This window comes from Nicotiana attenuata, chromosome 12 (assembly GCF_001879085.1).
Source record: "Nicotiana attenuata strain UT chromosome 12, NIATTr2, whole genome shotgun sequence".
In the NCBI taxonomy this organism is placed as follows: Eukaryota; Viridiplantae; Streptophyta; class Magnoliopsida; order Solanales; family Solanaceae; genus Nicotiana; species Nicotiana attenuata.
In genome coordinates this window covers 21,196,736-21,220,167 of record NC_032000.1, presented here as the reverse complement: position 1 = coordinate 21,220,167, position 23,432 = coordinate 21,196,736, and the positions used below count along the sequence as shown (strand labels likewise).

The 23,432-nt window shown below is 42.0% G+C and overlaps 1 protein-coding gene across 1 annotated transcript; it reads left to right on the top strand.

The window, feature by feature from the left end:
• Positions 11,865–13,286, top strand: LOC109235946. The gene is made up of 3 exons (XM_019402190.1): positions 11,865–12,487; positions 12,678–12,834; positions 12,972–13,286. Exons 1-3 carry the CDS (start codon positions 11,865–11,867, stop codon positions 13,284–13,286), a joined length of 1,095 nt encoding a protein of 364 aa, XP_019257735.1.

The following is a 23,432-nucleotide window of genomic DNA, read 5'->3' as shown; positions in this document are numbered from 1 at the left end:
TGTCCGAGGATGCTCTTAGGTTGAGGCTTTTCCCATTCTCACTTCGGGGGAAAGCATTGGATTGGCTAGAGAGACTCCCCAACCATTCCATCACAACTTGGGATGAGTTGGCGGATAAGTTTATTGCTAAATTTTTCTCACCCGGGCACATGGCGGCACTTCGAGTTGAGATATTGGCTTTCAAGCAAGAGCCCACGGAACCTTTGCATGAGATTTGGGAGCGGTTTAGAACGATGGTGAAGGAATGTCCCAATAATGATATGACGGAGGCGATGATACAACAAACCTTCTATCGGGGCATCAATACTACAAATCAATGCATAGTCAACCAATTGGCTGGGGGTAATTTCATGAAGTTGCCTTATGACGAAGCTTGTGAGATTCTTGATGAGAATGCCGATACATCCTCCGCATGGAAAAGTAGAGCCAATGTTCCTCAAGGTGACCCTACGGTTATTCATTTGCATAAGGAAATACACGACCATGGGCAAGCTATAGCGGAGTTGAAAACTACTATGAACCAATTGGCTAAGGCACAGTTGCAACAAGTCCAAAACCCTCGCCAAGTGAATGCTATGGAAGGTGTTAATCTTCTTACCAACAAGAGAAGGCAAAGAAGGCAACAAAACCAAGGGAATTCTGAGCAATTTGCTGATGATTGTGATGGGTTTCAAAATGATGGCTATGATGAGCAAAATGAAGAGGTACAATATGTGAACAATTTTCAAGGCCAACGGGGCAACTCTTCAAACCAACAACAGTGGAGACCTCAAGGTAATTGGGGCAATCAACAACAAAACTGTGGTAATTGGGGGAACAACAACCAAAATAACAACTGGGGCAATCAAGGCAACCAAGGGAATTGGAATGGTAATAACAACAATTGGGGTGGCAACACTAATCAAGGTGTATGGAATAATGGAAATCAAGGACACCGGGGGCAAGGCTTTCAATGGCCCCCAATGTACCAACTACCGAACAATCCACCCCCTTTCCCTTCTCAAGGTCCTAGTTCTTCGGTTAATGATCTGGGTAGAATCGAAATGATGTTCGAACAACTGATGAAGAAGAATGCGAATTCGGATGCACAGTTGGCTTCCCATAATACCTCTATCATAAATTTGGAGCTGAAACTAGGCCAAATCTCTCAATCATTGAATACTCGCCCGAAGGGTGCCCTACCAAGTGATATGATAGTGAACCCAAAGGGTGGGAACAACCATGTCATGGCGGTTACAACTCGAAGTGGGAGAGGCGGTGATGTGAATGCCTCGAAACAAAACCAAGTTGTTGATGATGATGTTGAGTTGCAAGAAGATGCGGTTCCTTTGGTAGTTGAAGATGTGGTTGATAACAATGAAGTGAGGATTGACATTAATGAAACTGAGGTGGAAACTCAAGAGGCCGTGAACCCGTCTAGGGAGCACGTAATTGACATGCCGGAGCCGGTTGTGCCAAAAGCCAAGGCACCTTTACCTAGGCCACCTCCCCCTATCCTCAGAGGCTCGCCAAGAAGAAAAGTGAGAATCTATTCAAAAAGTTCATTGACATGATGAAGAGCTTATCCATCAATGTGCCTTGGGTGGAGGCTTTGGAGCAAATGCCTGGTTATGCTAAATTCATGAAAGATTTGGTTACAAAAAAAAAGATCAATGGACTGTGAAACTATCAAGATGACCCACCAAGTTAGTGCCATAGTACATTCCATGGCCCCGAAATTAGAGGATCCCGGTGCTTTCATGTGCAGACGAAAGCATCAATTTAATGCCCTTCTCAGTTTTCAAGACTTTGGTTATTGGGCCTCCGAGGTCAACTTCCATGCGACTACAAATGGCAGATAGATCAATGAAGCGACCATTGGGTATAGTTGATGATGTGCTTGTCCGGGTGGACAAATTTATCTTGCCAGCTGATTTTGTGATTTTGGATTGTGAGGTCGACTATAAGGTCCCGATCATATTAGGGAGACCTTTCCTTGCTACGGGGAAGGCTCTAGTGGATGTGAAAGTAAGAGAACTCACTTTCAAGGTGGGTGATGAAAAGGTAGTCTTTCATGTGTGCAAATCAATGAAGCAGCCTAATTGTACCGAAGTGTGCTCATTTGTTGATTTAGTCACGGCGGTGATAATTGATGACACAAGTGCAATGATTAATGCTGAGGATCCCCTAGAGGCCGTGCTATTAAATCTTGATGACAATGATGATGCAAGCAGAGTGAAGCGTGTCAATGCTCTATATGGGATGTGCTCTTATTCCTATGAGCCTAGAATATTGTCTTTGGATCTTGAAAATCGGAAAACTCCACCAACCAAACCATCAATTGAGGAGCCACCGGTGTTGGAGTTGAAGCCACTACCTCCACACCTCAGGTATGAATTCTTGGGCTCTAATTCAACTTTACCAGTTATTATTTCTTCTTGCCTTACTAACATCCAGGTTGAGGCCACTCTGGAGGTGCTTCAAAGGCGAAAAAGGGCAATTGGATGGACTCTGGCTGATATTCGGGAAATAAGCCCCGCATTTTGCATGCACAAAATTATTTTGGAGGATGATGCAAAGCCCTCCTTGGAACATCAAAGGAGGCTCAATGAGGCAATGCAAGAGTCGGTGAAGAAAGAAGTGATCAAGTGGCTAGATGCAGGTGTAGCGTATCCAATCTCCGATAGCTCAAGGACTTCTCCGGTGCAATGTGTGCCGAAGAAGGGTGGGATGACTGTAGTGACAAATAACAACAATTAACTTATTCCCACTCGGACAATTACCGGGTGGAGGGTTTGCATGGACTACCGGAAGATAAATAAAGTGACCCGCAAGGATCATTTTCTATTGCCATTCCTTGACCAAATGCTTGATCGCCTTGTGAGGCGTGCCTTTTATTGCTTTTTGGATGGATATTCGGGTTATTATCAAATCTTAATCGCTCCGGAGGACCAAGAGAAGACCACATTCACTTGCCCATATGGCACATTTGCTTTCTCTCGGATGCCATTCGGGTTATGCAATGCTCCGGTGACCTTCCAACGATGCATGATGTCTATTTTCACCGATATGGTGGAAGACATTTTGGAGGTCTTTATGGATGATTTTAGTGTGGTTGGTGATTCATTTGAAGAGTGTTTGGGAAATTTGGATAGAGTTTTGGCCCGGTGTGAAGACACAAACCTTGTACTCAATTGGAAAAAATGCCATTTCATGGTTGAAGAGGGTATAGTGTTGGGTCACAAAATTTCTAAGCATGGGATTGAAGTAGACAAAGCCAAGATTGAGGTGATTTCAAGGCTCCCTCCCCCCACTTCTGTCAATGGAGTGAGGAGTTTCCTTGGGCATGCGGGGTTCTACCGGCGGTTTATCAAGGATTTTTCGAAGGTAGTGAATCCTCTTTTCAAGTTGCTAGAGAAAGATGCAAAGTTTGTGTTTGATGAGAAATGCATGGAGGCCTTTGAACTTCTCAAGCATAAGTTGACCACCACCCCGATCATTACCGCACCCAATTGGAGTTTGCCTTTCGAGCTCATATGCGATGCAAGTGATGCTCCGGTTGGGGCAGTGTTGGGTCAAAGAGTGAACAAAATGTTTCATCCCGTGTACTATGCAAGCAAGACTATAAATGAAGCTCAAAGGAACTACACAATGACGGAGAAGGAATTGTTGGCTATTGTGTTTGCCATGGAAAAATTTCGGCCATATCTTATGGGGGCCAAAGTCATAGTGCACCCCAACCATGCCGCCCTTAGGTATTTGATGACAAAGAAAGACTCCAAGGCAAGGTTGATGCGATGGGTGTTACTTCTTCAAGAGTTTGATTTGGAGATAGTGGACCGGAAAGGTAGTGAGAACCAAGTGGCGGATTATTTGTCCCGCTTGGAGGAGGAAGGAAGGCCGTGTGATGGCCTAGAGATCAATGATACATTTCCTGATGAGCAACTACTTTCTGTGTCGATGTGTGATATGCCATGGTTTGCGGACATTGCTAATTTCCTTGTGACTAGCATCATTCCGTGTGAGCTCTCTTCTAACCAAGGGAAGAAGCTCAAACATGATAGTCTGGACTTCTATTGGGACGATCCATACTTGTTCAAGATTTGCACCGACGGAGTGATCCGGAGGTGTGTACCTGAGGAGGAGCAATTTAGCATCATAGAGGCTTGTCATTCCCCCCCCTATGGTGGCCATCATGGAGGAATGAGGACGGCTTCGAAAGTTCTGAGTTGTGGTTTTTATTGGCCAACCTTGTTCAAAGATGCAAGTGATCTAGTAAAAAGATGTGATCAATGTCAACGAGCGGGCAGGATTTCCAAGAAAGATGAGATGCCTCTAAACACAATTCTTGAAGTTGATATCTTTGATGTATGGGGTATCGATTTTATGGGCCCTTTTGTAAGCTCGTGTGGTAACACTTACATTCTTATAACGGTTGATTATGTGTCAAAATGGGTTGAGGCTGTGGCCTTGCCCAACAATGAAGCTAGGAGTGTGGTGGCATTTCTAAAGAAGAGCATTTTCACAAGGTTTGGTATACCTCGGGCAATCATTAGTGATGGAGGATCGCATTTTTGTAATAGAGCCTTTGATGCCTTGCTTTCCAAGTATGGTGTCAACCACAAAGTCTCTACGCCCTATCATCCTCAAGCAAGTGGCCAGGTTGAAGTGTCTAACAGGGAGATCAAGAACATTTTGTCCAAAACTGTCAATGCCAATAGGACCGATTGGTCTAAAAAGTTAGATGATGCTCTATGGGCTTACCGGACCGCTTACAAGACCCCGATTGGTATCTCACCGTACCGGTTGGTGTTTGGGAAAGCATGTCATCTACTAGTGGAGTTGGAGCGTAAGGCCATGTGGGCCTTGAAGAAGTTGAATCTTGATTGGGATATAGCTGCTAATCTTCGAGTGGAGAAACTCAATGAGCTTGATGAATTTAGGTTCCATGCCTACTCTAGTTCGTCCCTGTATAAGGATAAAATGAAATATATTCATGACAAATACACTCGGGGAAAGGAGTTCAAGGTGGGGGATTTGGTGCTCTTATTCAATTCTCGTCTAAGGTTGTTCCCGGGAAAGCTGAAATCAAAGTGGAGTGGACCATTTGAAGTAATGTGTGTGACCCCGTTTGGTGCTCTTGATTTGAAGAACAAAAGTGGTGAAGTTTTTAGAGTGAATGGGCACCGGGTCAAGCATTATCTTGGGAAGTTTGATGATAGCCAGGTGGTGGCTGTTGTTCATTTCAAATGATTAGAGGGCAACATGCGTCGTGCCGCAACGTTTAATCAGGCGCTTCTTGGGAGGCAACCCATGTGTTTTTTTCTCTTTTTGTTTTCTTTGATTTTCTTTGTAGTATAGGATTGATTTTTGGGCTAACTGGTTGTGAGATGTTACATGATTGAGTTGATGCAGTGCAGGACATAATTGAAAAATTGCACAGGTCTCTGAAGTTTGCAGTGCGGCCGCACTATCATTTTGTGCGGTCCGCACTGGTAAAGGGTGACAAAAATTGCTTTCTGAAGTTTGCCACCGCGACCGCGGTTGATTTTGTGCGGTCCGCGGTGGACCACCGCGGTCGCGGTCCATTTTGTGCGGACCGCGGTGGGTTACTGAGTTGGACTTGAACATAATAGCCCAGTGCGGACCGCGGTCCATTTTGTGCGGTCCGCACTGGTAGGTGAGAATGGGCCCCAGGACTTTTTCTATAAATAGTCTCTAAGGGCCTCCTTTTACCCTTTTCGAACCCTTCACTCTCACACTAAGAAAAAGCACTGTTCATAGCTTCTTCTTCTCGTAATTAACTTCTGGAATTAATTAGCTCATTTCATCTCATAACTGGTAACATTACACTTCTTTCTACTTATTTAATTTTGTTAATTTATTTTAAATTGTTGTTTTTCTTGCTTTCTTTTCTTTTCCTCTCATTTTTTTTCTTTCATAGAGTAGATTAGGGTTGTTAATTTTTAGGTTAACATAGATTAGATAGTTAAAATCAATAGGTAACCATTTAGAGACACTAATTAGGTGAAAAATTGGACCTTAAAGAAAAATCGTGAACCCTAGTTTAGTGCAAAAACTGGGCACCCTGTGCGGACCGCGGTCAATTCTGTGCGGTCCGCGGTGCCCCAGTACGGCCGCGGTTGCTTTTGTGCGGACCGCACTGCTGAGATTCAGAGGCTATGTTTTGGAACCCCCCACCTCTGCAGACCACGGTCGATTCTCTGCGGTCCGCGATGGTCCCTGTGCGGCCGCACTACGATTTTGTGCGGTCTGCACTGGGCAATTTCTGCAACTGTCTGCAACGCTACGACACTGTTCTGCAATTTATTTTGCTGCAATAACTTGAACTGCCTTGATTGATACTAACAAATACATTGAATGATGTTTGCAGATAATGGTGAGACAACAAGGAAAAGGCTCAAAACAACCGGGAAAAGGAGAACCCTCCCGGGGAGGGAAGAAGAAGATGATAAAACTCACTCCCCAAGCTCGGGAAAACATAAAAAAGACCAGAAAAATAATCAAAGCTGCAGACAGAGCTGCTTCCCATTCCTCGGGGAGTGAGTATCAACCATCAAGGGAAATTTCTTCACACTCCGTGCCAGAATATGTTGAAGACTGGCTGGAGAGATTCAGGCTAAGAAATACCCCTCGACCATCACCCACTGCCCAAGCACCAGAGCATGTTCCCACTGAGTCGTCTGAGGGCTCAGCAGCCGGCAGTGGTGAATACTCCACCTCCCCCACAGCTTCATTATCTGGGGAGAGTGCAGACGGAGGTGAGGAGGAGGTACAAGGGGATGAGGAGATAGCTGAAGGTGGTGAGCCTCAGGTGGGAGGCATTGCCCGAACTAGAAAGCCTGATGTATGAGAGGATAGGTTTGTGAGCCAGGTGGCGTGCCACAAGTTTAGAGAGTGGTGGCCGGTGAGAAAGTTGATACCGAAGCGTAGTTTCATTGACAGAGATATATTACCCCACAACCCTGACGTGCAGAGACAGTTCAGAACTAGAGTGGGTTGGGAGCACTTCTTAGATGACTGTGTGGACACCAACGAACACATGGTCAAAGAGTTCTATTGCAATGTAGCCCACATCCAAAAGGGCTCAAAAGTGACCAAGGTTCGTAATAAGACAGTGTTGTTTGTAGGGAAATACCTCAACGAATACTTTCAATGAGGAGGATGAAACTTTATACATGGCAAAGTTGGAGATGGGCGAGGAGGTCCGTCCATGGTTAGCTCAGTACCTGGCAATCCCAGGTACCGTTCCTGAGTGTTTGACTGCTGGGGTCAAAATATTGCGGAGGACCTTAAACTTTGAGGCGAGGAGTTGGGAGACGTTTGTTTGCAGCCGGTTGGATCCTACTACACATGACCAGACCTTTCCTCTCCACCGGCCTGTATTGGTTGCTTCGATTATGGCAGGATACCTCATAAATGTGGGGAATGTGATGTCCCGCATTATCTCGCTAGTGGGAGCAGAGCATGACCGGAACTACCCTTTCCCTAGCACCCTCACTATGTACTTTTGGGACTTGGAGGTGGACAAGAAGCCCTACGACGTCAAGGTCAAGGCGACAGCCCCGTTCTCCTGGGATAGCTTGAAGGGGAATGACAACCCCAGGGACAAGAACTACAAAGCCCCTACTTCTGCCCCAACCGGCCAGTCTGAAGAGCCAGTTGTGGTAGAGGTCCCTGCTGAGCCTACCTCCACTTCTACTGACATTCCTCCTGGCCCTTCCACATCAGCAGGCCCGGAGATCCCATCTACCCGGACCCATCCCATCACTGCCCACCGGCTGAGCCAGGCCCTGCTGAGTATAAATAACTGGATGCAGACTGCCTCATCCAAGTTGTCCATATTGACTGTTACTGTAGCGACTCAGTCGGCACCTCAGCCAGCACAGGTCCCACAGTCGATAGAGGATGCTTTGAAGGAGATACTTGAGAACTAGAAGAAAATCCTCACCGCTCAGGATGCATTGGCCAAGGCAGTCGATTCGCACAGCAAGGCTCTCAAGGAGCTTGCTAAGGAGCATAAGAAGCTGCGGAAGACACGGGCCTCCAAGGATTCCGTGAAGGAGCTGCGGGCAGATGTTGATAGACTGAAGGCAGACCACCTGCCTTTGGACCTGTTGGTTGATGTTCCAGTCCCAGCAGCTCATCCACAGCCGGAGCAGACCCTGAGGCCTCCGAAGAGGAGGAAGATTCCTAGAGCAGATGATGCCATCATCCAGTTGGCAGACCCACCGGAGGCTTCCTCCAGCCAGCCACAGGATGTACCAGTTCCAGAGCCTGTCCAGGTCAGGCCCAGGTCCCAGTAGCAACAGAGCAGACCACCGGGAACCAGTCTGAGGTTCCCGAGCGCACAGAGGACCCAGGGACCCCCATGATCCTATGCAGACAGACACGGATTAGGGAGTCTTCTATATTCTTTTTCTATATTTTTGGTGCTTATTTAGACTAGTTGGCATTGGGGACAATGCCAGCTTTCATTTGAGGGGGTGAGCCCTACATTTTTGTGGATGACTGTATATATTGATATTTTAATGCTTTCTTGACTTTTCACATTTTGGTCTGTATATAAAGTTACATTTCATTGTATGTATTCTTCCCGTCTATTGTATATTCAAATCCCCTCTTGTATATATTTATTCTATTTTCTGCAAAAAATTTCCTTTTTAGCTTCTTAGCTTCTTATTTGTGATTCGTAGCTTTTTGTTTTCGGAGTTTTCAATAAACCTTTGGTTTTCTTAATGCCACGGTTCTTTTCAAAGGTGGAATGTTGTGTGAACCGGGTGGCTCTTCCCAATGATAGATGGCGTGACAAACTTCTTAAGGGTTTGAGTCCGTTTTTCTTTTTGTTTTTAGTAGTTTGTAGTTAAGGGTACCTCAAGCAAAGCTTCACTTGGGCCTAGCACATTTGCCTTTGATCTTATGGTCAAAAACAAATTGTTGTGTTTAGGATGGTGAAAGTCGTGACCTTGAGACTCTTGTGTTGACCGATGTTCATCAAGTGGTTTTTCTGGACCATTGTGGGCCCCCGACTCTATGTCTTTAGCAATCCCTTAGCTTGTGTGGTGAGTAATTGAATTGCGAGTCCAAGTCCCGAGCCAATGGTCTAGGACTTGCCCTGAATGTTTGTTGAGGCGAAATCCTAAGTGAATTTTGACTTGAGACGTGATTATAGGCTCTCCTTGATCCAAATGATAGATTGAACAATTCCATAGCCTACCAATGATAAGATCCCTAGTGCTCCTTTTGAGCCTTAGACCTTTTTCTTTCAAGAACCATGATACAAGCCTATACCCGTTCTAAAAAGATACCCTCTCTTGGCACCCAAATCTTTCCTTTAGCACATGGCAAAGGTATAAGTTTTGGGAGGAGAGACGAGGATTGCAACAAAGTGGTAAAAAGGCACAAAAGTGAAGAAAAGGAAAGGCAATGAAAAAGAAAGAAAAGCAAAAAGACAAAAAGGTGCAAAAGACTACAAATGGATTCAAGAAAAGCAAAAAGACAAAAAGGTAAAAAAGACTACAAAGGGATTCAAGAAAAGCAAAGAAAGAAAGGTGTGGAAATTTGAAAAAGGAGAAAAGGTTTGAAATGCATAAGAAAGAGTGACAATGTGTCTCTCTAACCCCTTAGAAAGAAGTGAAATGACTCAAAGAGTCAAGTGAAATTGTGCCAAATGAATCAAAAGAAGTGCTTAAGGGAAGATGGAACCCACTTGAACAAAAACTTGTCCTACCCTAAACCAAAAGCCTTCACAATGACTCCACAAAAGCCCTATATGATCTTGAGTCGAATGAAGCTTACATTAGTGGATACTTACATAAGGGGCAAGCATATGGTACTTAGAGCCGGACTTGTGACATTTCCTTGAGAGAGATGAGTGAATTTCTAATAACCTCGTTTTGTGTGCCAATATTCTAAAGGTGAGGTTTGCTTAGGGAGAGTTGAGGATGTGTGAGTTTGGGTTCCACAATGACCAAAGTAATTGAAAGAGTTCTTTGATGTGTTGAGTCAACTCTTGATGCTCTTGTGTCGCACTTGATCCATGGTTTTTCAAAGGTTAAATGTTGTTTATGATTCATTTGTATTGAGGGCAATTGTTAGTCCCTATTGATGCTAGTTGAGGTTGCTTTAGGACAGCTGAAAATTTCTTGGATTTTCCCTTAAGGGGTGGGTCTTATTTTGTTTGCTTGAGGACAAGCAAAAGCTTAAGTTTGGGGGAGTTGATAACTAGGGATTTTGACGCATTTTATACCCCTTTGTGCTTATGCTTTGATTATAAATTCATACAAAATAGTCCCAAAAGTCTCATAAGTTGTGCTTGATTGCAGGTTTGATCAACAAAGTGACAAGATGTCAAAGATCAGCTCAAAAGGAGTGAAACCTGCACAAGTACCAAAAGACAAGACAAACTCAGGAAAAATAGGCCTAGTGCGGCCGTACTACACTTTGTGCGGTCCGCACTAGAGAGGTTTAAAGACTCAGCATTTTAGGCTTCGAAGCAATCCGCCGCACTAAATTTTGTGCAGTCCGTGTCGGACCTCCGCGGCTGCACTACCATTCTGTGCGGTCCGCAGAGGCAAGGTTCAGAGAGATGCCAAGTGGAAAGATTCAAGCCTGTACGGTCCGCGGTCAACTTTGTGCGGACCGCGCAAGAAGCCTCCGCGGCCGCAGGCCATTCTGTGCAGACCGCGAAGCCCGGGTTCAGAGAGTCGAAATTTCAAGTTCAAGAGCCTAGTGCGGCCGCACACCATTTTATGCGGTCCGCACTGATCCCGTAGGGGCAATTTTGTCCAGTTTTTCCAGCTTAGTATAAATAGATTCTTTTTCCATTTTTAGGGCATCTGACGTTGTAATACAGTAGTTGCGCTCGTGAGAAGACTTTTCTTAGCCATTTTGGTGTTTTTACTGAGCTTTAATCGTTGAATCTTTGTATTTACATTAGTAATTAATTAATATGTCTTTCTCTTCATCTATTTCTCTGATTTTCTCTTCAAGCATGAGTAGCTAGACCCATTAGCTAGGGTTGTGGCTCAACCCTTGTGTGGGTAATTGATGGGTGTTATGATTTAAGGTTAGATTGACTATGGTTGTTTGTTATTTGGGTTAATTTTATAGTTTAATTTATGAATTAGTGGTTGCAAACACTAGTTTGTGCTAAGTTGACTTGGGCTCTTCTTGAGAAAGAGAGCCTAAGTCTCCAAAATTGACTCAACAAGGAATTGGGATGGACTCAAGAGATTTGAAGTCCCAATTAAAGGGTTAAACCTCGAGAGAGTAATACCCGACTTGAACCCTAGTTGCTTGGGAAAATATGCATACCTAATTGGTCTTGAGAGAGTCAATTGGGCAAAACCACTCTTTCTACCGAGAGGTGTAGAGTGGGTAGTATTGAGCAACGGTTATAACATATTTCCCCAATCATGTCAATCGTGCCTTGGATGCAATTACCCGTCAATTAGCCACCTAGGTGAAAGTCACTACCCTAGTGCCTTTTTAAACCATTAGATACAGCATGTAGCAATTTACTCTTAGTCTAATTTAGTTGCAATTATAATTTGTAGATTGATCGTAGTAGAATATAAAGAAAAACCAAAAATGAATAGAAGACCAATTAAGAACACATACGCAATCCTAAACTAGATAGATACTCGATTCCAATTCTAGCTCTCTATGGATTCGATCCCGACCCAAAATCGGGTAAAAGCTATTGCGACCCTCTCTTGCTACTTATTAGTAGTGTGGAGTTGGCTGCGATCACACATCAGCAATATAATAATAATAATAATAATAATAATAATAATAATAATAATAATAATAATAATAACAACAATAACAATCCTGGAGCTACACGGCGACAGGGTCAGGTTATGCCTCATGAAAGGCAACAAGGGTACAATCAGCAGAATCAACAACTAGCTTATCAACAACCTCAATTGCAACAGATAGTGCGACAAGATGATGGGTTGTTTGAAATTAAAGGAATGCTGCAACAACTCATTGGGTCCAGCGGGAAAATGGAAGAAAAGTTCCACCAGATGCAAGAAAAGGTAGTACCACACGACTCAGCTACCAAAGGCATTGAGATTCAACTAGGGCAGATATCGATGTCTCTGAATAATCATCCCCAAGGGACGTTACCTGCGGACACACATGGCAATCCAAGAGAGCACGTTCCAAAGCAGCTTATGGCGGTGAGTCAAAGAAATGGTAGAGATCTTGATCTAGAGCAAGAAATTGCTCGCGAAAGACGACCAACTGAGATACTTGTGTCAGTGCCAATTAAGGTAGATGAGTCAAATGAGCTAACAGAAGTAAGAGTGCAGCCAGCCCAAGAGTATCTAAACAAAGAAAAAGAGGCTGCAAAGGAGACTGACAAAGGAAAAGAAAAGGAAATTGAACAGCTCCCAGAACAGGTAGTGGAAAAGACGTCTAATCAGGAAAAGACACAGAGCAGTGGACATAAGCTGATTCCAACACCATTCCCTCAAAGGTTGGCAAAGCAAAAGAAAGATGATCAATACAGGAAATTCATGGAAATGCTCAGACAAATTCAATTGAATATTCCGCTGATGGATGCTTTGAGGAAAATGCTAGGCTATGCGAAAAATGATACAGGATCTGGTGTCTGGAAAGTTTGAGTTCTAGGACCTGTCCACTATAACTCTGACTCAAACTTGTAGTGCGGTAGTGACCCGACCTATGGCTCAAAAATTGTCTGATCCCGGTAGTTTCACTATCACATGCACAATTGGAAGTTATGCTTTTGCTATAGCATTGTGTGACTTGGGAGCTAGTATTAACTTGATGCCCTTAGCAATCTACACAAAGTTAAGCATGGCAAAACTAGACCGACCTCAATGTTGCTACAACTGGCTGATTGCATAGTGAAAAGGCCGACATAAATTCTGGATGATGTGCTCGTCCAAGTGGGGAATTTTGTATTTCCTGCCGATTTTGTGATTCTTGAATACCAGTTTCATGAAGAAATATCCATAATTTTGCGAAGGCCTTTCTTAGCCACTCGAAGAGCGTTGACTGATTGTGAGACTGGAGAGTTGAAAATGTGGTTGAATAATGAAGAAATAATATTCAATATTCAACAGTCTATGAGGAGGCCCATCGAATTTGCAAATTGTTCGCTAGTGGAGGCAGTTGATGTGATACTACAAGAGGAGGATGCGTCTCTTAATGTCAGAGACCCGTTAGAAGTTTGCTTGATGAATTTGGAAGATGTGGATGGTGAAGAGTTGGCAGAGCGGGTCATGGCTCTCAAAGGTCATGGGTTCTAGAAAAGGGAACCCCAGTTCGAGCCACTACATTTAGAAGAAAGAGAAACACCACCTACGAAGCCATCAATAGAGGAGCCACCACAGTTGGACCTGAAATCGCTTCCAGCTCACCTCAGGTATGTTTTCTTAGGGCCCAACTCTACTTTACATGTTATTATCTCATCCGTTTTATTAGCTGTGCAGGTAGAACAACTCCTACAGGTGTTGTAGTAACGTAAGACAGCTATTGGTTGGACCATGGCAGATATAAAGGGTATCAGCCCGGCCTTTTGCATGCACAAATTCTCTTAGAAGTGGTGAAGAAGGAAGTGATTAAGTGGCTGGTGCAGGCCTCATTTTTCTCATCTTAGATAGCGTCTGGGTAAGCCCAGTCCAATGTGTTCCGAAGAAAGGTGGTATGACTATTGTACAAAATGAGAATAATGAGTTGATCTCTACTCGTACAGTCACGGGTTGGCGAATTTGCATGGATTACAGAAAACTGAACACTGCCACCTAGAAAGACCACTTTCCCCTGCCATTCATTGACCAAATATTGGATAGATTGGCAGAGAGGTCTTACTTCTGCTTTTTGGATGGATATTCGGGGTACAATCTGATTACAGTAGCCCTTGAGGATAGAGAGAAAACGTCATTTACTTGTTCGCATGGCGTCTTTGCCTTTCGGAGAATGCGATTTGGCCTATGCAGTGCACCAGCCACCTTTTAGAGGTGTATGTTAGCCATTTTCACTAATATGGTTGAAGATATTATGGAAGTCTTTATGGATGATTTCTCAGTGGTGGGAAATTCATTCGAAGACTATTTTCACAATTTGAGAAGAGTTTTGAAAAGGTGTGTGGAGACAAACCCGTTGCTGAACTGGGAGAAGTGTCATTTTGTGGTACAAGAAGGTATAGTTTTAGGACTTCGAGTGTCAAGTAAGGGTACTGATATCGACCATGCTAAGGTTGACGTGATTGATAAGTTGCCACCGCCTACTTTGGTCAAGGCAGTAAGAAGTTTCCTTGGGCACGCAAATTTCTACAGGCGATTTATAAAGGATTTCTCTAAAATTGCTAACCCCTTATGTAAACTGCTTGAAAAGGATCAGCCCTTTGTGTTTTCTGATGATTGCATGTTAGAATTTGAGGAGCTGGAGAAAAGACTGGTGACTGCATCAATCCTCGTTGCACCCGACTAGGAGCGGCCATTTGAGTTCATGTGTGATGCGAGTGACTATGCTATAAGAGCAATTTTGGGGCAGCGAAAGGACAAAATGGTGCACCCAATTATTATGCAAGCAGAACGCTAACCGGTGCACAACTCAATTATACCGTGACCGAGAAAGAGATTGGTTCAAAAGTGATTATTTATACTGACCATGCAACACTTAGGTACTTGATAGCAAAGAAGGAGTCAAAGCCACGCTAAAGCTGTTGGGTTCTTTTGTTTCAAGAATTTGATTTGGAGATCCGCGATAGGAAAGGAACGGAAAACCAAGTGGCAAATCACCTTTGAAGGTTGGAGGGAGATGAAAAGAAAGTAGAGGTTGAAGATATAATAGATACATTCCCGGATGAACAATCACTAGCAGTGGCAATAGAGGATACGCCTTGGTATGCTGATATTGCTAACTATTTGGCTAGTGGTATTGTACCTTATGAACTCTCTTCCATTCAAAAGAAAAAGTTCTTTCGTGATTATCGATCTTATTACTGTGATGAACCTTTACTTTTTAAAATATATGTGGATAACATGATCCGGAGGTGTATCCCCGAGAAAGATCAATCTTCTATTTTGCAGGTTTGCAACGCTTTACCATATGGTGAGCACTTTGGAGGAATTCGAACAGCTGCGAAGGTATTGCATTCGGGTTTGTATTCTCTGACTTTATTCAAGGATGTCCATGCCTGGGCAAAAAGTTATGATGAGTGCCAAAGGAGTGGCAACATATCTCGCCGCCACGAGATGCCGATGAGTACAATTCAAGAGGTGGAAGTGTTTGACGTGTGGGGGATTAATTTTATGGGACCATTTATCAGCTCGTTTGGTAGCAACTACATATTGGTAGCAGTTGACTATGTCTCCAAATGAGTTGAAGCGGTGGCTCTTCCAACAAATGATGCCAAGGGAGTGATAGGATTTCTAAGAAAAATTATTTTCACACGGTTTGGAACTTCGAGAGCTATAATCAGTGCTGGTGGAACCCATTTTTGCAATAGAGCGTTCGCAAAGCTGTTAGAAAAGTATGGAGTTCGCCATAAGGTTGCCACACCTTACCACCGGCAAACGAGCGGGCAAGTGGAAGTTTCCAACAGGGAAATCAAAAGTGTCATGACCAAGACAGTGAATGCGACTCGGACTGATTGGGCAAGGAAGTTGGATGATGCTTTATGGGCTTACCGCATAACATTTAAAACTCCAATTGGTATGTCTCCGTACAAGTTGGTGTTTGGAAAAGCATGCCATCCTCCGGTGGAAATTGAGCATAAAGCCTTATGGGCACTGCGGCAGTTGAATTTGAATATGGAAATCGCGGGCACAAGTAGAGTTACAGAGCTACATGAACTCGAGGAATTCCGGTTCCAAGCATTCGAGAGTACGAGATTTTACAAAAAAAGGATGAAGATGATGCATGATAAGCACATTCTAGATAGGAACTTCAAACCTGGAGATCTAGTGTTGTTATACAATTCGAGATTGAGATTATTTCCAGGTAAGCTAAAGTCAAAACGGTCAGGACCATTTAGAGTTGTGTAGGTGTTCCCAAGTGGAGCGGTAGAGATTGAGTCTGAAGATGGGACGAATAGGTTTAAAGTGAATGGGCAAAGGTTGAAACACTACCTTGGAATGATTGAAGAAAAAGAGGAGAAAGATGTGATGTACTTGGAAGAGCCCCAATATGTGAGCAAAGTGTAATCCTAAAACCCTGCGTCGTGCCGCAACGTTAAATCAGGCGTTTCTTAGGAGGCAACCAATGCTCGTGTTGTATTCTTCATGTCATGACGTTAACTAAGGCGCTCAAAGGAAGGCAACCCAATTCATAGCGTAGAGTTAGTTTAGTTTTAGTTTTTGTTTTTATTTAATATTGATGCGGACTAACAAGTGAGTTTGGTGTGAATTTGAAGTGTTTTGATAGGTTGTGGAGCTACGTGGAAGGAAGATGTGCTTGGGTGTCCTAAAGAAGCTAAAAGGTTGCAAAACGAACAAGAAAACATCGATCCATCACGAGGCAAAGTCCAAATGGTAAGTTTTGAATGACTCACGTTGCCTAGCGAGGCAATGGCCAAACACCGCCCCAGTCCCCGCCCCACTCTGAAATTTCAGCGCCTCCTATCACTCCTCACACTGTCCAACGCGCTAAGGCCACCGCGCCTGATGGCGCCTCGCGTAAGGCCTTTGTCGCAGCCCACAATGCCTCGCGCCAAGGCCCAGGTATGTCTTTAATTTTTATTTATTTAGCCCACCCCAACCCAATTGAAATAACAACAACATTAAAACCCAACCCCCACGCCCCAACTTCTAAAACACAAAGAAAGCAACACCTCTGCCTAACGCCTAGCTCTACTATCCCGTTTCTAAAGAGACAAGCGATTTCAAAGTCCGTCTCTCTTTCTCAAAGACCACCTCACTGCCTCGCCCGCTCTTCCTCATTCCCAGTATGATTTTGTTCTCTTTCTCACTCTCATATGTACTCTTTTTCTTGTAAATTCTAGTTTGTGGGAAATATGTTTTACAAGGTGCAACAATGGTGTAATTGTGCTACAAATTTCCCAACCACAAATACCCCATAGGATATCTTGTGATTGTTGTAACGAGTGTTTCACACTCGACTCCCAAGCCGATTTGGGAGGGTGGAGCAATCCTTCACCCACAAAGAATCTCACACACAAATAATGCATACAAGGTGTTCGATAAATTGCCTCATTGGCAATTTTAGTCCCAATTAGAGCCCGAGTCTCTGTGATTAACTGTTTGGTGTTAGGTGAGCATGATTATATGAAAACCTAAGTGTGGGGTAACTCTACGGAGTCGGGGTGGATTGATAAAGTGTGTTTTCAATGACATACAGGCTATGTATAGTACCGAGATTTCGATGCTAATACACTTACTTGATGAAGGTGAAGTCTAAATAGCCTATGGTTTAAAGTGATTGGCATATCTTAGAGCTTTAAGTGTGGGGTCACTCCGACCTATTTTTTTGATAGTTTTTGTTTACTTCCATTGACAATTGGTATGGTTGACAGGTACATGCAAAATGGGTCGTCCAACAGCGAGTTCTAAGGCACCGGCTAAGTCCAAGGCACCATCAAAGGATAAGGATACCTCGTCAGGCCCACCGCCAAAGAAAAGGACTAGAGTTGAGGCTACGTCTGGTAGTCATAGTGGTAAAGGAAAGCAAGTAGCTTCTTCTTTTACCGGGGCACAACCTCAAGAGAGAGCAACTCGTGAGTATGGCATCAAGAGTGTGCCCCCATATGGGAGAGCATTTTATAGGAAGTGTCGCACAGACTCATATCTCCCTGATTTTGCAGTTGATGAGCACAAATTGAAGTCCCGTTACCCTAAGATTTGGGAAAAAGTACATGAACTAGGATTGGGTTTTGTATTTAAAAATCCGGGAGAAGCAAACTTAAGCTTAATGCGTGAATTCTGTGCCGGGTGGAACATTGAGGATAAGGAGAAATTGGTACCTATTCGTGGGAGGTTGATTGATATTTCGGCAACTGCATTATGTAGATTTGTGGATGCCCCTGATGTCCCATGTAATCCGTTGTGTGACTTTATTGACCGGCCTACTTACAGAAATAATAGGCACACACTATGTGGTGTTAATTCGAATGTTGTGTGGACACGGGACAAGAGATACAACACCCGTACTTCTTTGCCTAAAGTGAAGTTTACGAAAATTGCTAAAGTATGGTTGTGCTTGGTGAATGCGAGACTACTTCCGTATGAGCATGATTCTGTTGTTGTTCGAAAAAGAGTATGTCAAGTGTATTTCTTGATGAAATGGTGGCCGGTGAATGTGGGCCAATTGATATGTAGTCAGATGGCAAAATCTAGAAAGGGCAAGCTTAATAGGATATTCTTTGTGAATATGCTTACGCAATACTTGCGTAAAGAGCAGGTAGATGAGGAGCCCCAGTTTGACATGTTGCTTCCTCCCACATCTCGAGCTACCGACATTACTATTATCCGTTGGCTAGATGACGAAGATGATACGACATTGACTACATCGGAGCGTCAGGATCGCGATGAGAGTGTCTTGCCTCACTTGTATGGGATGATGGATTTGTAGTTGAGGATTGGAGGTAGGCCCGCTACTTCAGAGGAGAGGACTCAGTTGACTGAGCGGTTCTCGCTCAACCTACTGGCGCAATGATTGTTTGTTTAGCTGCAGATCAGGGGGTGCCACCAGAAGAAGATATCAACACTCTAGAGCATTCAGTATAGGGCGACGAGGAGCAGGTTGATCCAACAGTTGATGCCACTGGTGAGGATCTGGGTGATGATGTTGATTATTGGGAGGAGGCTGACCGGGCCTTCTTCGATGAGGGCCATCGTCTCGAGGATTGATTTGGGAGTTCTTATTCACCCTTTTCACTTTAATTATGCACTGAGGACACTGCATGTGTTTAAGTGTGGGGTGGGTAACTCTCATTGTGCATAGTAGGAATGGATTAGTAAGCATATTAGCTTCTTATATTTTTAATTTCTAGCTTCTCATATTTTTAAATTCTAGCTTCTTATTTTCTTTATTGTTAGCTTCTTGTTTTATTAGTTTAGGATACTCTAGAATAGTATTGAGTAGTGCAGTAGTTTTTATTTTTTATCCTGCTTGGTCTTTTTGTTTTATTATCGAATAAAATAGAAAAAATAAAAAAAATGAAAAATATAATAATAATAATAATAATAATAATAATAATAATAATAATAATAATAATAATAATAATGAACTTTTTCCGACGATGGATCTCTTAGATAGTTTTCTTGAGGGATTAAAGTCTAAACAAAACATAAAAAAAATATAGAAATGGAAAAATACAATATATATATATATATATATATATTATTCTTTTCTTCTTTTCCTTAGGTAGTAATAATCCCCCATGGTTTTTCTTTGTACCTCGGTTCTTTTCCATGGGATGTAACTTGAACTGGGTAATAGACTAATTTTTTTTTTTAACTTTTAGAGTAGTATGTAGGAAATAAAGGAGAAGAACTTATGTGATGTGCACCTTTTGACTTGTTTGATGATGGCATACTTAGGTTTTGGCATGTGTTTCACATTTCCTGGATTTTAAATACATGATGGTGCCTTGGTAAAAATGAATAGCATGTGTTATGACTCTTATGTCTCGTTTGCTTGACTGGGTTCATTTTGTGCTTTATGCTTAATATATCTCGTGGCTTTGTGAATACTTGTTTGATTGAGAGTCCGAATGAAACCGTCCTTAGGGAGTCATGTGGCAGGTGTGAAGTGAGTTCTTTGCATAGTCCATGTCATTGCACTTGAGCCTAGAACTTCTCCGGAATGTGAATTGAATCGAAATCCTAGGTGTTGCACGGCTTGAGAAGTGATGTTAGGCATTCTTTGATCTTTTTGAGTTTTGTTGACTATCACAAATAAAGTCATCCCTAGTTACCCTTTTGAGCCTATAAGCCTTTCTCTTGGCACCCGCATTACAAGCCTATCCCCTTTTGTTCTTAATTAAATCATCTTGATCCGTATACCTCTTAAAGCACTTGAATTGCAAAGAGAGCGCTAGAAAGAAGTAATGAGGAAACTTGGGGTAACTTTTGAGTGGAACCAATAGAAGGAAGAAATGTGCAAATGTGCTTTAAATGGAAATCCACTAGCGGCAAGGCAAAAATACAAGAAGAAGAAGAAGAAGAAGAAGAAGAAGAAGAAGAAGAAGAAGAAGAAGGTTTTTTTATTTTTGCTAGTGGATGTGATATGAAGTAGTGTGTAAAGAAGAAGGAATAATAATTTGGGGTGAACTATCTTGTGATGATTGAAGTGGATTAAAGCAATTGCGCTTAAAAATTGAATACGTGATGTGTTAAAGTGGTTAGGAGGATTAGCCACTATATCCCAAATATATCCTACCCGTCCCTTAGCCCCATTACAACCATAATAAGTCCTAGTTGATTTCAGACCAAGCAGGTCTATATTAGTAGAGATTTATATAGTGGGCAAGCTTATGGTATCTTTTGCGTGCATGTGACTTCTTTGAGAGAGTGAGTGATTTATGTGTGAGTCCTTAAACTATATTCAATCATGTGATTTGGATGTGTGGAGTAATTACTCTTTGTTTTATTGTGAGGGCACATGGATTCACAAAGGATAGGTGACATTATTAGACCTCTCTGTTAGATTAAGTATTCAAGCCTTTGGGTGCATTGTGACATTGTGTTAGTTTTCGAGGCTAGGATTGTTAAAATCATGTTGTTCCTGTATTGGATATTTTGAAAGTGGGCATAAGTATGGAAGGGTATTTTGACAACATATGCTAGAGCTTAATTGTTGCTATCAACCATGGCCATAGGTGTAGTGTGTTATAAATGTGTGGCTTGTTGGGTCCGTGATGAGGAATGTTTAGTTGGTTGACTCGGGGGCGAGCAACATTTAAGTGTAGGGTGTTGATGTCGTGCGATAATTCCATATATTTTGACGTTATTTACCCTTCTTGCTTGTTGTTTAGATGCTAATTTGTGCGACAATTGCACTTAATAGAGCTTATTTCATGTGTAGGAATGCTTGGACATGAATTGAAAGTAAAATTGCATGAAATGGTATCTCTGGGCTACAAAATGGAGCAATCAAAGAAGACGTGCAAGACAACGAAAATTCAGTGCCATAGGCAGTGCCTCGCGCCAAAAATTTAGTGCTACAGACAGTGCCTTGCGCCGAAAATTCAATTCCATAGACAGTGCCTTGCGGCAAAAATTCAGTGCTACAGACAGTTTCTTGCACCGAAACGATAGTGCTACAGGCAGTGCAAGGCGCCAACAATGCCATCGAAAAGAAGTTTAATTCCTCTTTAGTATTGGACATGTAAATTCGGCCCTTACCCTATAAATACCCCCTAAAAGTTAGTTTTTGAAGGGTAAGACATCATTAGAGAGGCAAGAGGCTACGGAATACTTTGGCATCACGAATCACTCGAGTTTTTCTCTCCGCTTTCCTTTTACTTGTAGTTTAATGCTTCTAGATATTACTATGATTATTTACACAGTTATGAGTAGCTAAACCCGTCATCTAGGGTTGATGGAATCAATTGTTGGATGAAGTCTTGATTGTGTTTTGATATGATTGAGCCGATATTACTCTTTAATTGTTCAACTATATGTTTCTTGTGATTAATTGAAGGGCCCTTGATTAATCGTGTCTAGTTATATCGTATGTTGCTTGAGAAAGAATACTTGATTAGATTGTTGTTGAACAACGCCACTTTCGAGTAAATTGAGAGATTAATTACTTGTATTTAAAAGCGGGATTAGAGATAATGAAGCTTTGGGCGATATTTATGAGTTGTATGAATTGTCAACTAGAGTAGTTCGAGAGAATACTTCTAGTAAATTAACGTAATTGATCGAGATAATTACGGTAAACAAGAACTCATCATCTTTAGAGAGTGTTACGGCGAGATTAATCCGACAATTGGGGAAATAGTAAACCCTAGATCCTTTTATCCTTGAATTCAACTTCATTCTTGCTCGTTGATAGTTTTTATTGTCATTTTTTCTTCGTTAAATAATTTCTGTTAATTCTCAAATCAAATATTAGAATCTGAAAGTTGTCTGAACTTATCATTAGCGATACAAAAAGTTGTAGCAATAGGTTAGTTCCCTGTGGGATTCGACTCCGGACTCTTGAACTGGATTATTTTTGTAACGACTGCTTAGTCCTTATTATAACGCATAGTTGGACGTGATCAATAACCTTTCTCAAAATAACAGTCGAAAAAAGTATATTTTTTTATATTTTTTCTATATATATACATTCTGTATGTTATATACAAAAATTATAAAAAAAATTTATAATTTTTCGGCTACTGAATGTAAAAAAGGCTAAAAGTGAAAAAAACCCTTTTTTTTCCTATTCGGTCATCGATATTCGTTTTTAAGACTCGACTAATTTGAATTCGCATCGGAAAATCGCACCTTAGGGATAAACTGTTCTCTACCAAAGCTGACTTCATTTCTATGCTCGAACGAAAACCTATGATTATAAGTAGTTAACAAACATAAGTGTTTAATATATTATCCAAAGATTCTCAAAGAAAACAAGAAAAGAAAAAGACAACAAACACAACACAACACAATTCAATTCTATTTGGCTCAAATACAAAATCGGCGAGGCTTATAACCCTCTATTTGGTTGGACCACTTGGGTGGTTTATTGGTTATGACCACCACAGTTCACCACCCACGACGCACTAAGAGAATACTTTGAAAAGTTTTATTTTGACCTTCCACTTGTTACTGATTTTTCTAGAAAGCATTCTTATATATTTTGAGGTTAAGATTCGAAAAGAATGAGTTAAATATATACTTATTTCTGTGGTCCTAAGAATAACGGAAGGAAATTCACACAAAAAGGAACAAGGAATTTTCAATAAAAAATACTCTATGAAACAAACGTAAAAGTAGTTTTTCATTAGACAATATAATTTTTTTCTGAAATTCTAAGTACTCTGACTTGGATCATATATCCAAAAAAGGTTCGTTCTCGATCATTCGATACGCTGCCTAGTAGAAACATGGTTATCTGCCATGAATTCTCTCAAAGCAATGATATATATATATATATATATATATATATATGTGTGTGTGTGTACTCTAGACTATTCCAAAATCCCGAAGGTCTTAAGTCTAATGAAATTGGCAAGTCAAGTGAGTGAAAGATATAGTATAAGATCCTCTTCTCTTTTCTTTTGTAAGTAAAACCTACAAATCTAAACAAATGTACTTTCGGTGTTATATCTACGATAAGATATAACTCAATTTTGGAGGATAGAGAGAGTTCGATTGCCACTAACTAGAAGGTAGGTATTGACTCATTTCAGCCCTCCAACACAAACAACACAATTAAAGAAAAACGTACAAAGGAAAAAGAAAAAGAAGGTGGAAGGAAGGAAAATACGGTCTCGGATT

Excerpts from the sequence above, each read along its gene's own strand:
- LOC109235946 (XM_019402190.1), top strand. The coding sequence starts at position 11,865 with ATGCCTCATGAAAGGCAACAAGGGTACAATCAGCAGAATCAACAACTA. Across the intron at positions 12,488-12,677 it reads CCAACACCATTCCCTCAAAG|TGCGGTAGTGACCCGACCTA; the intron begins GTTGGCAAAGCA and ends TCAAACTTGTAG. Across the intron at positions 12,835-12,971 it reads TCTACACAAAGTTAAGCATG|TTTCATGAAGAAATATCCAT; the intron begins GCAAAACTAGAC and ends CTTGAATACCAG.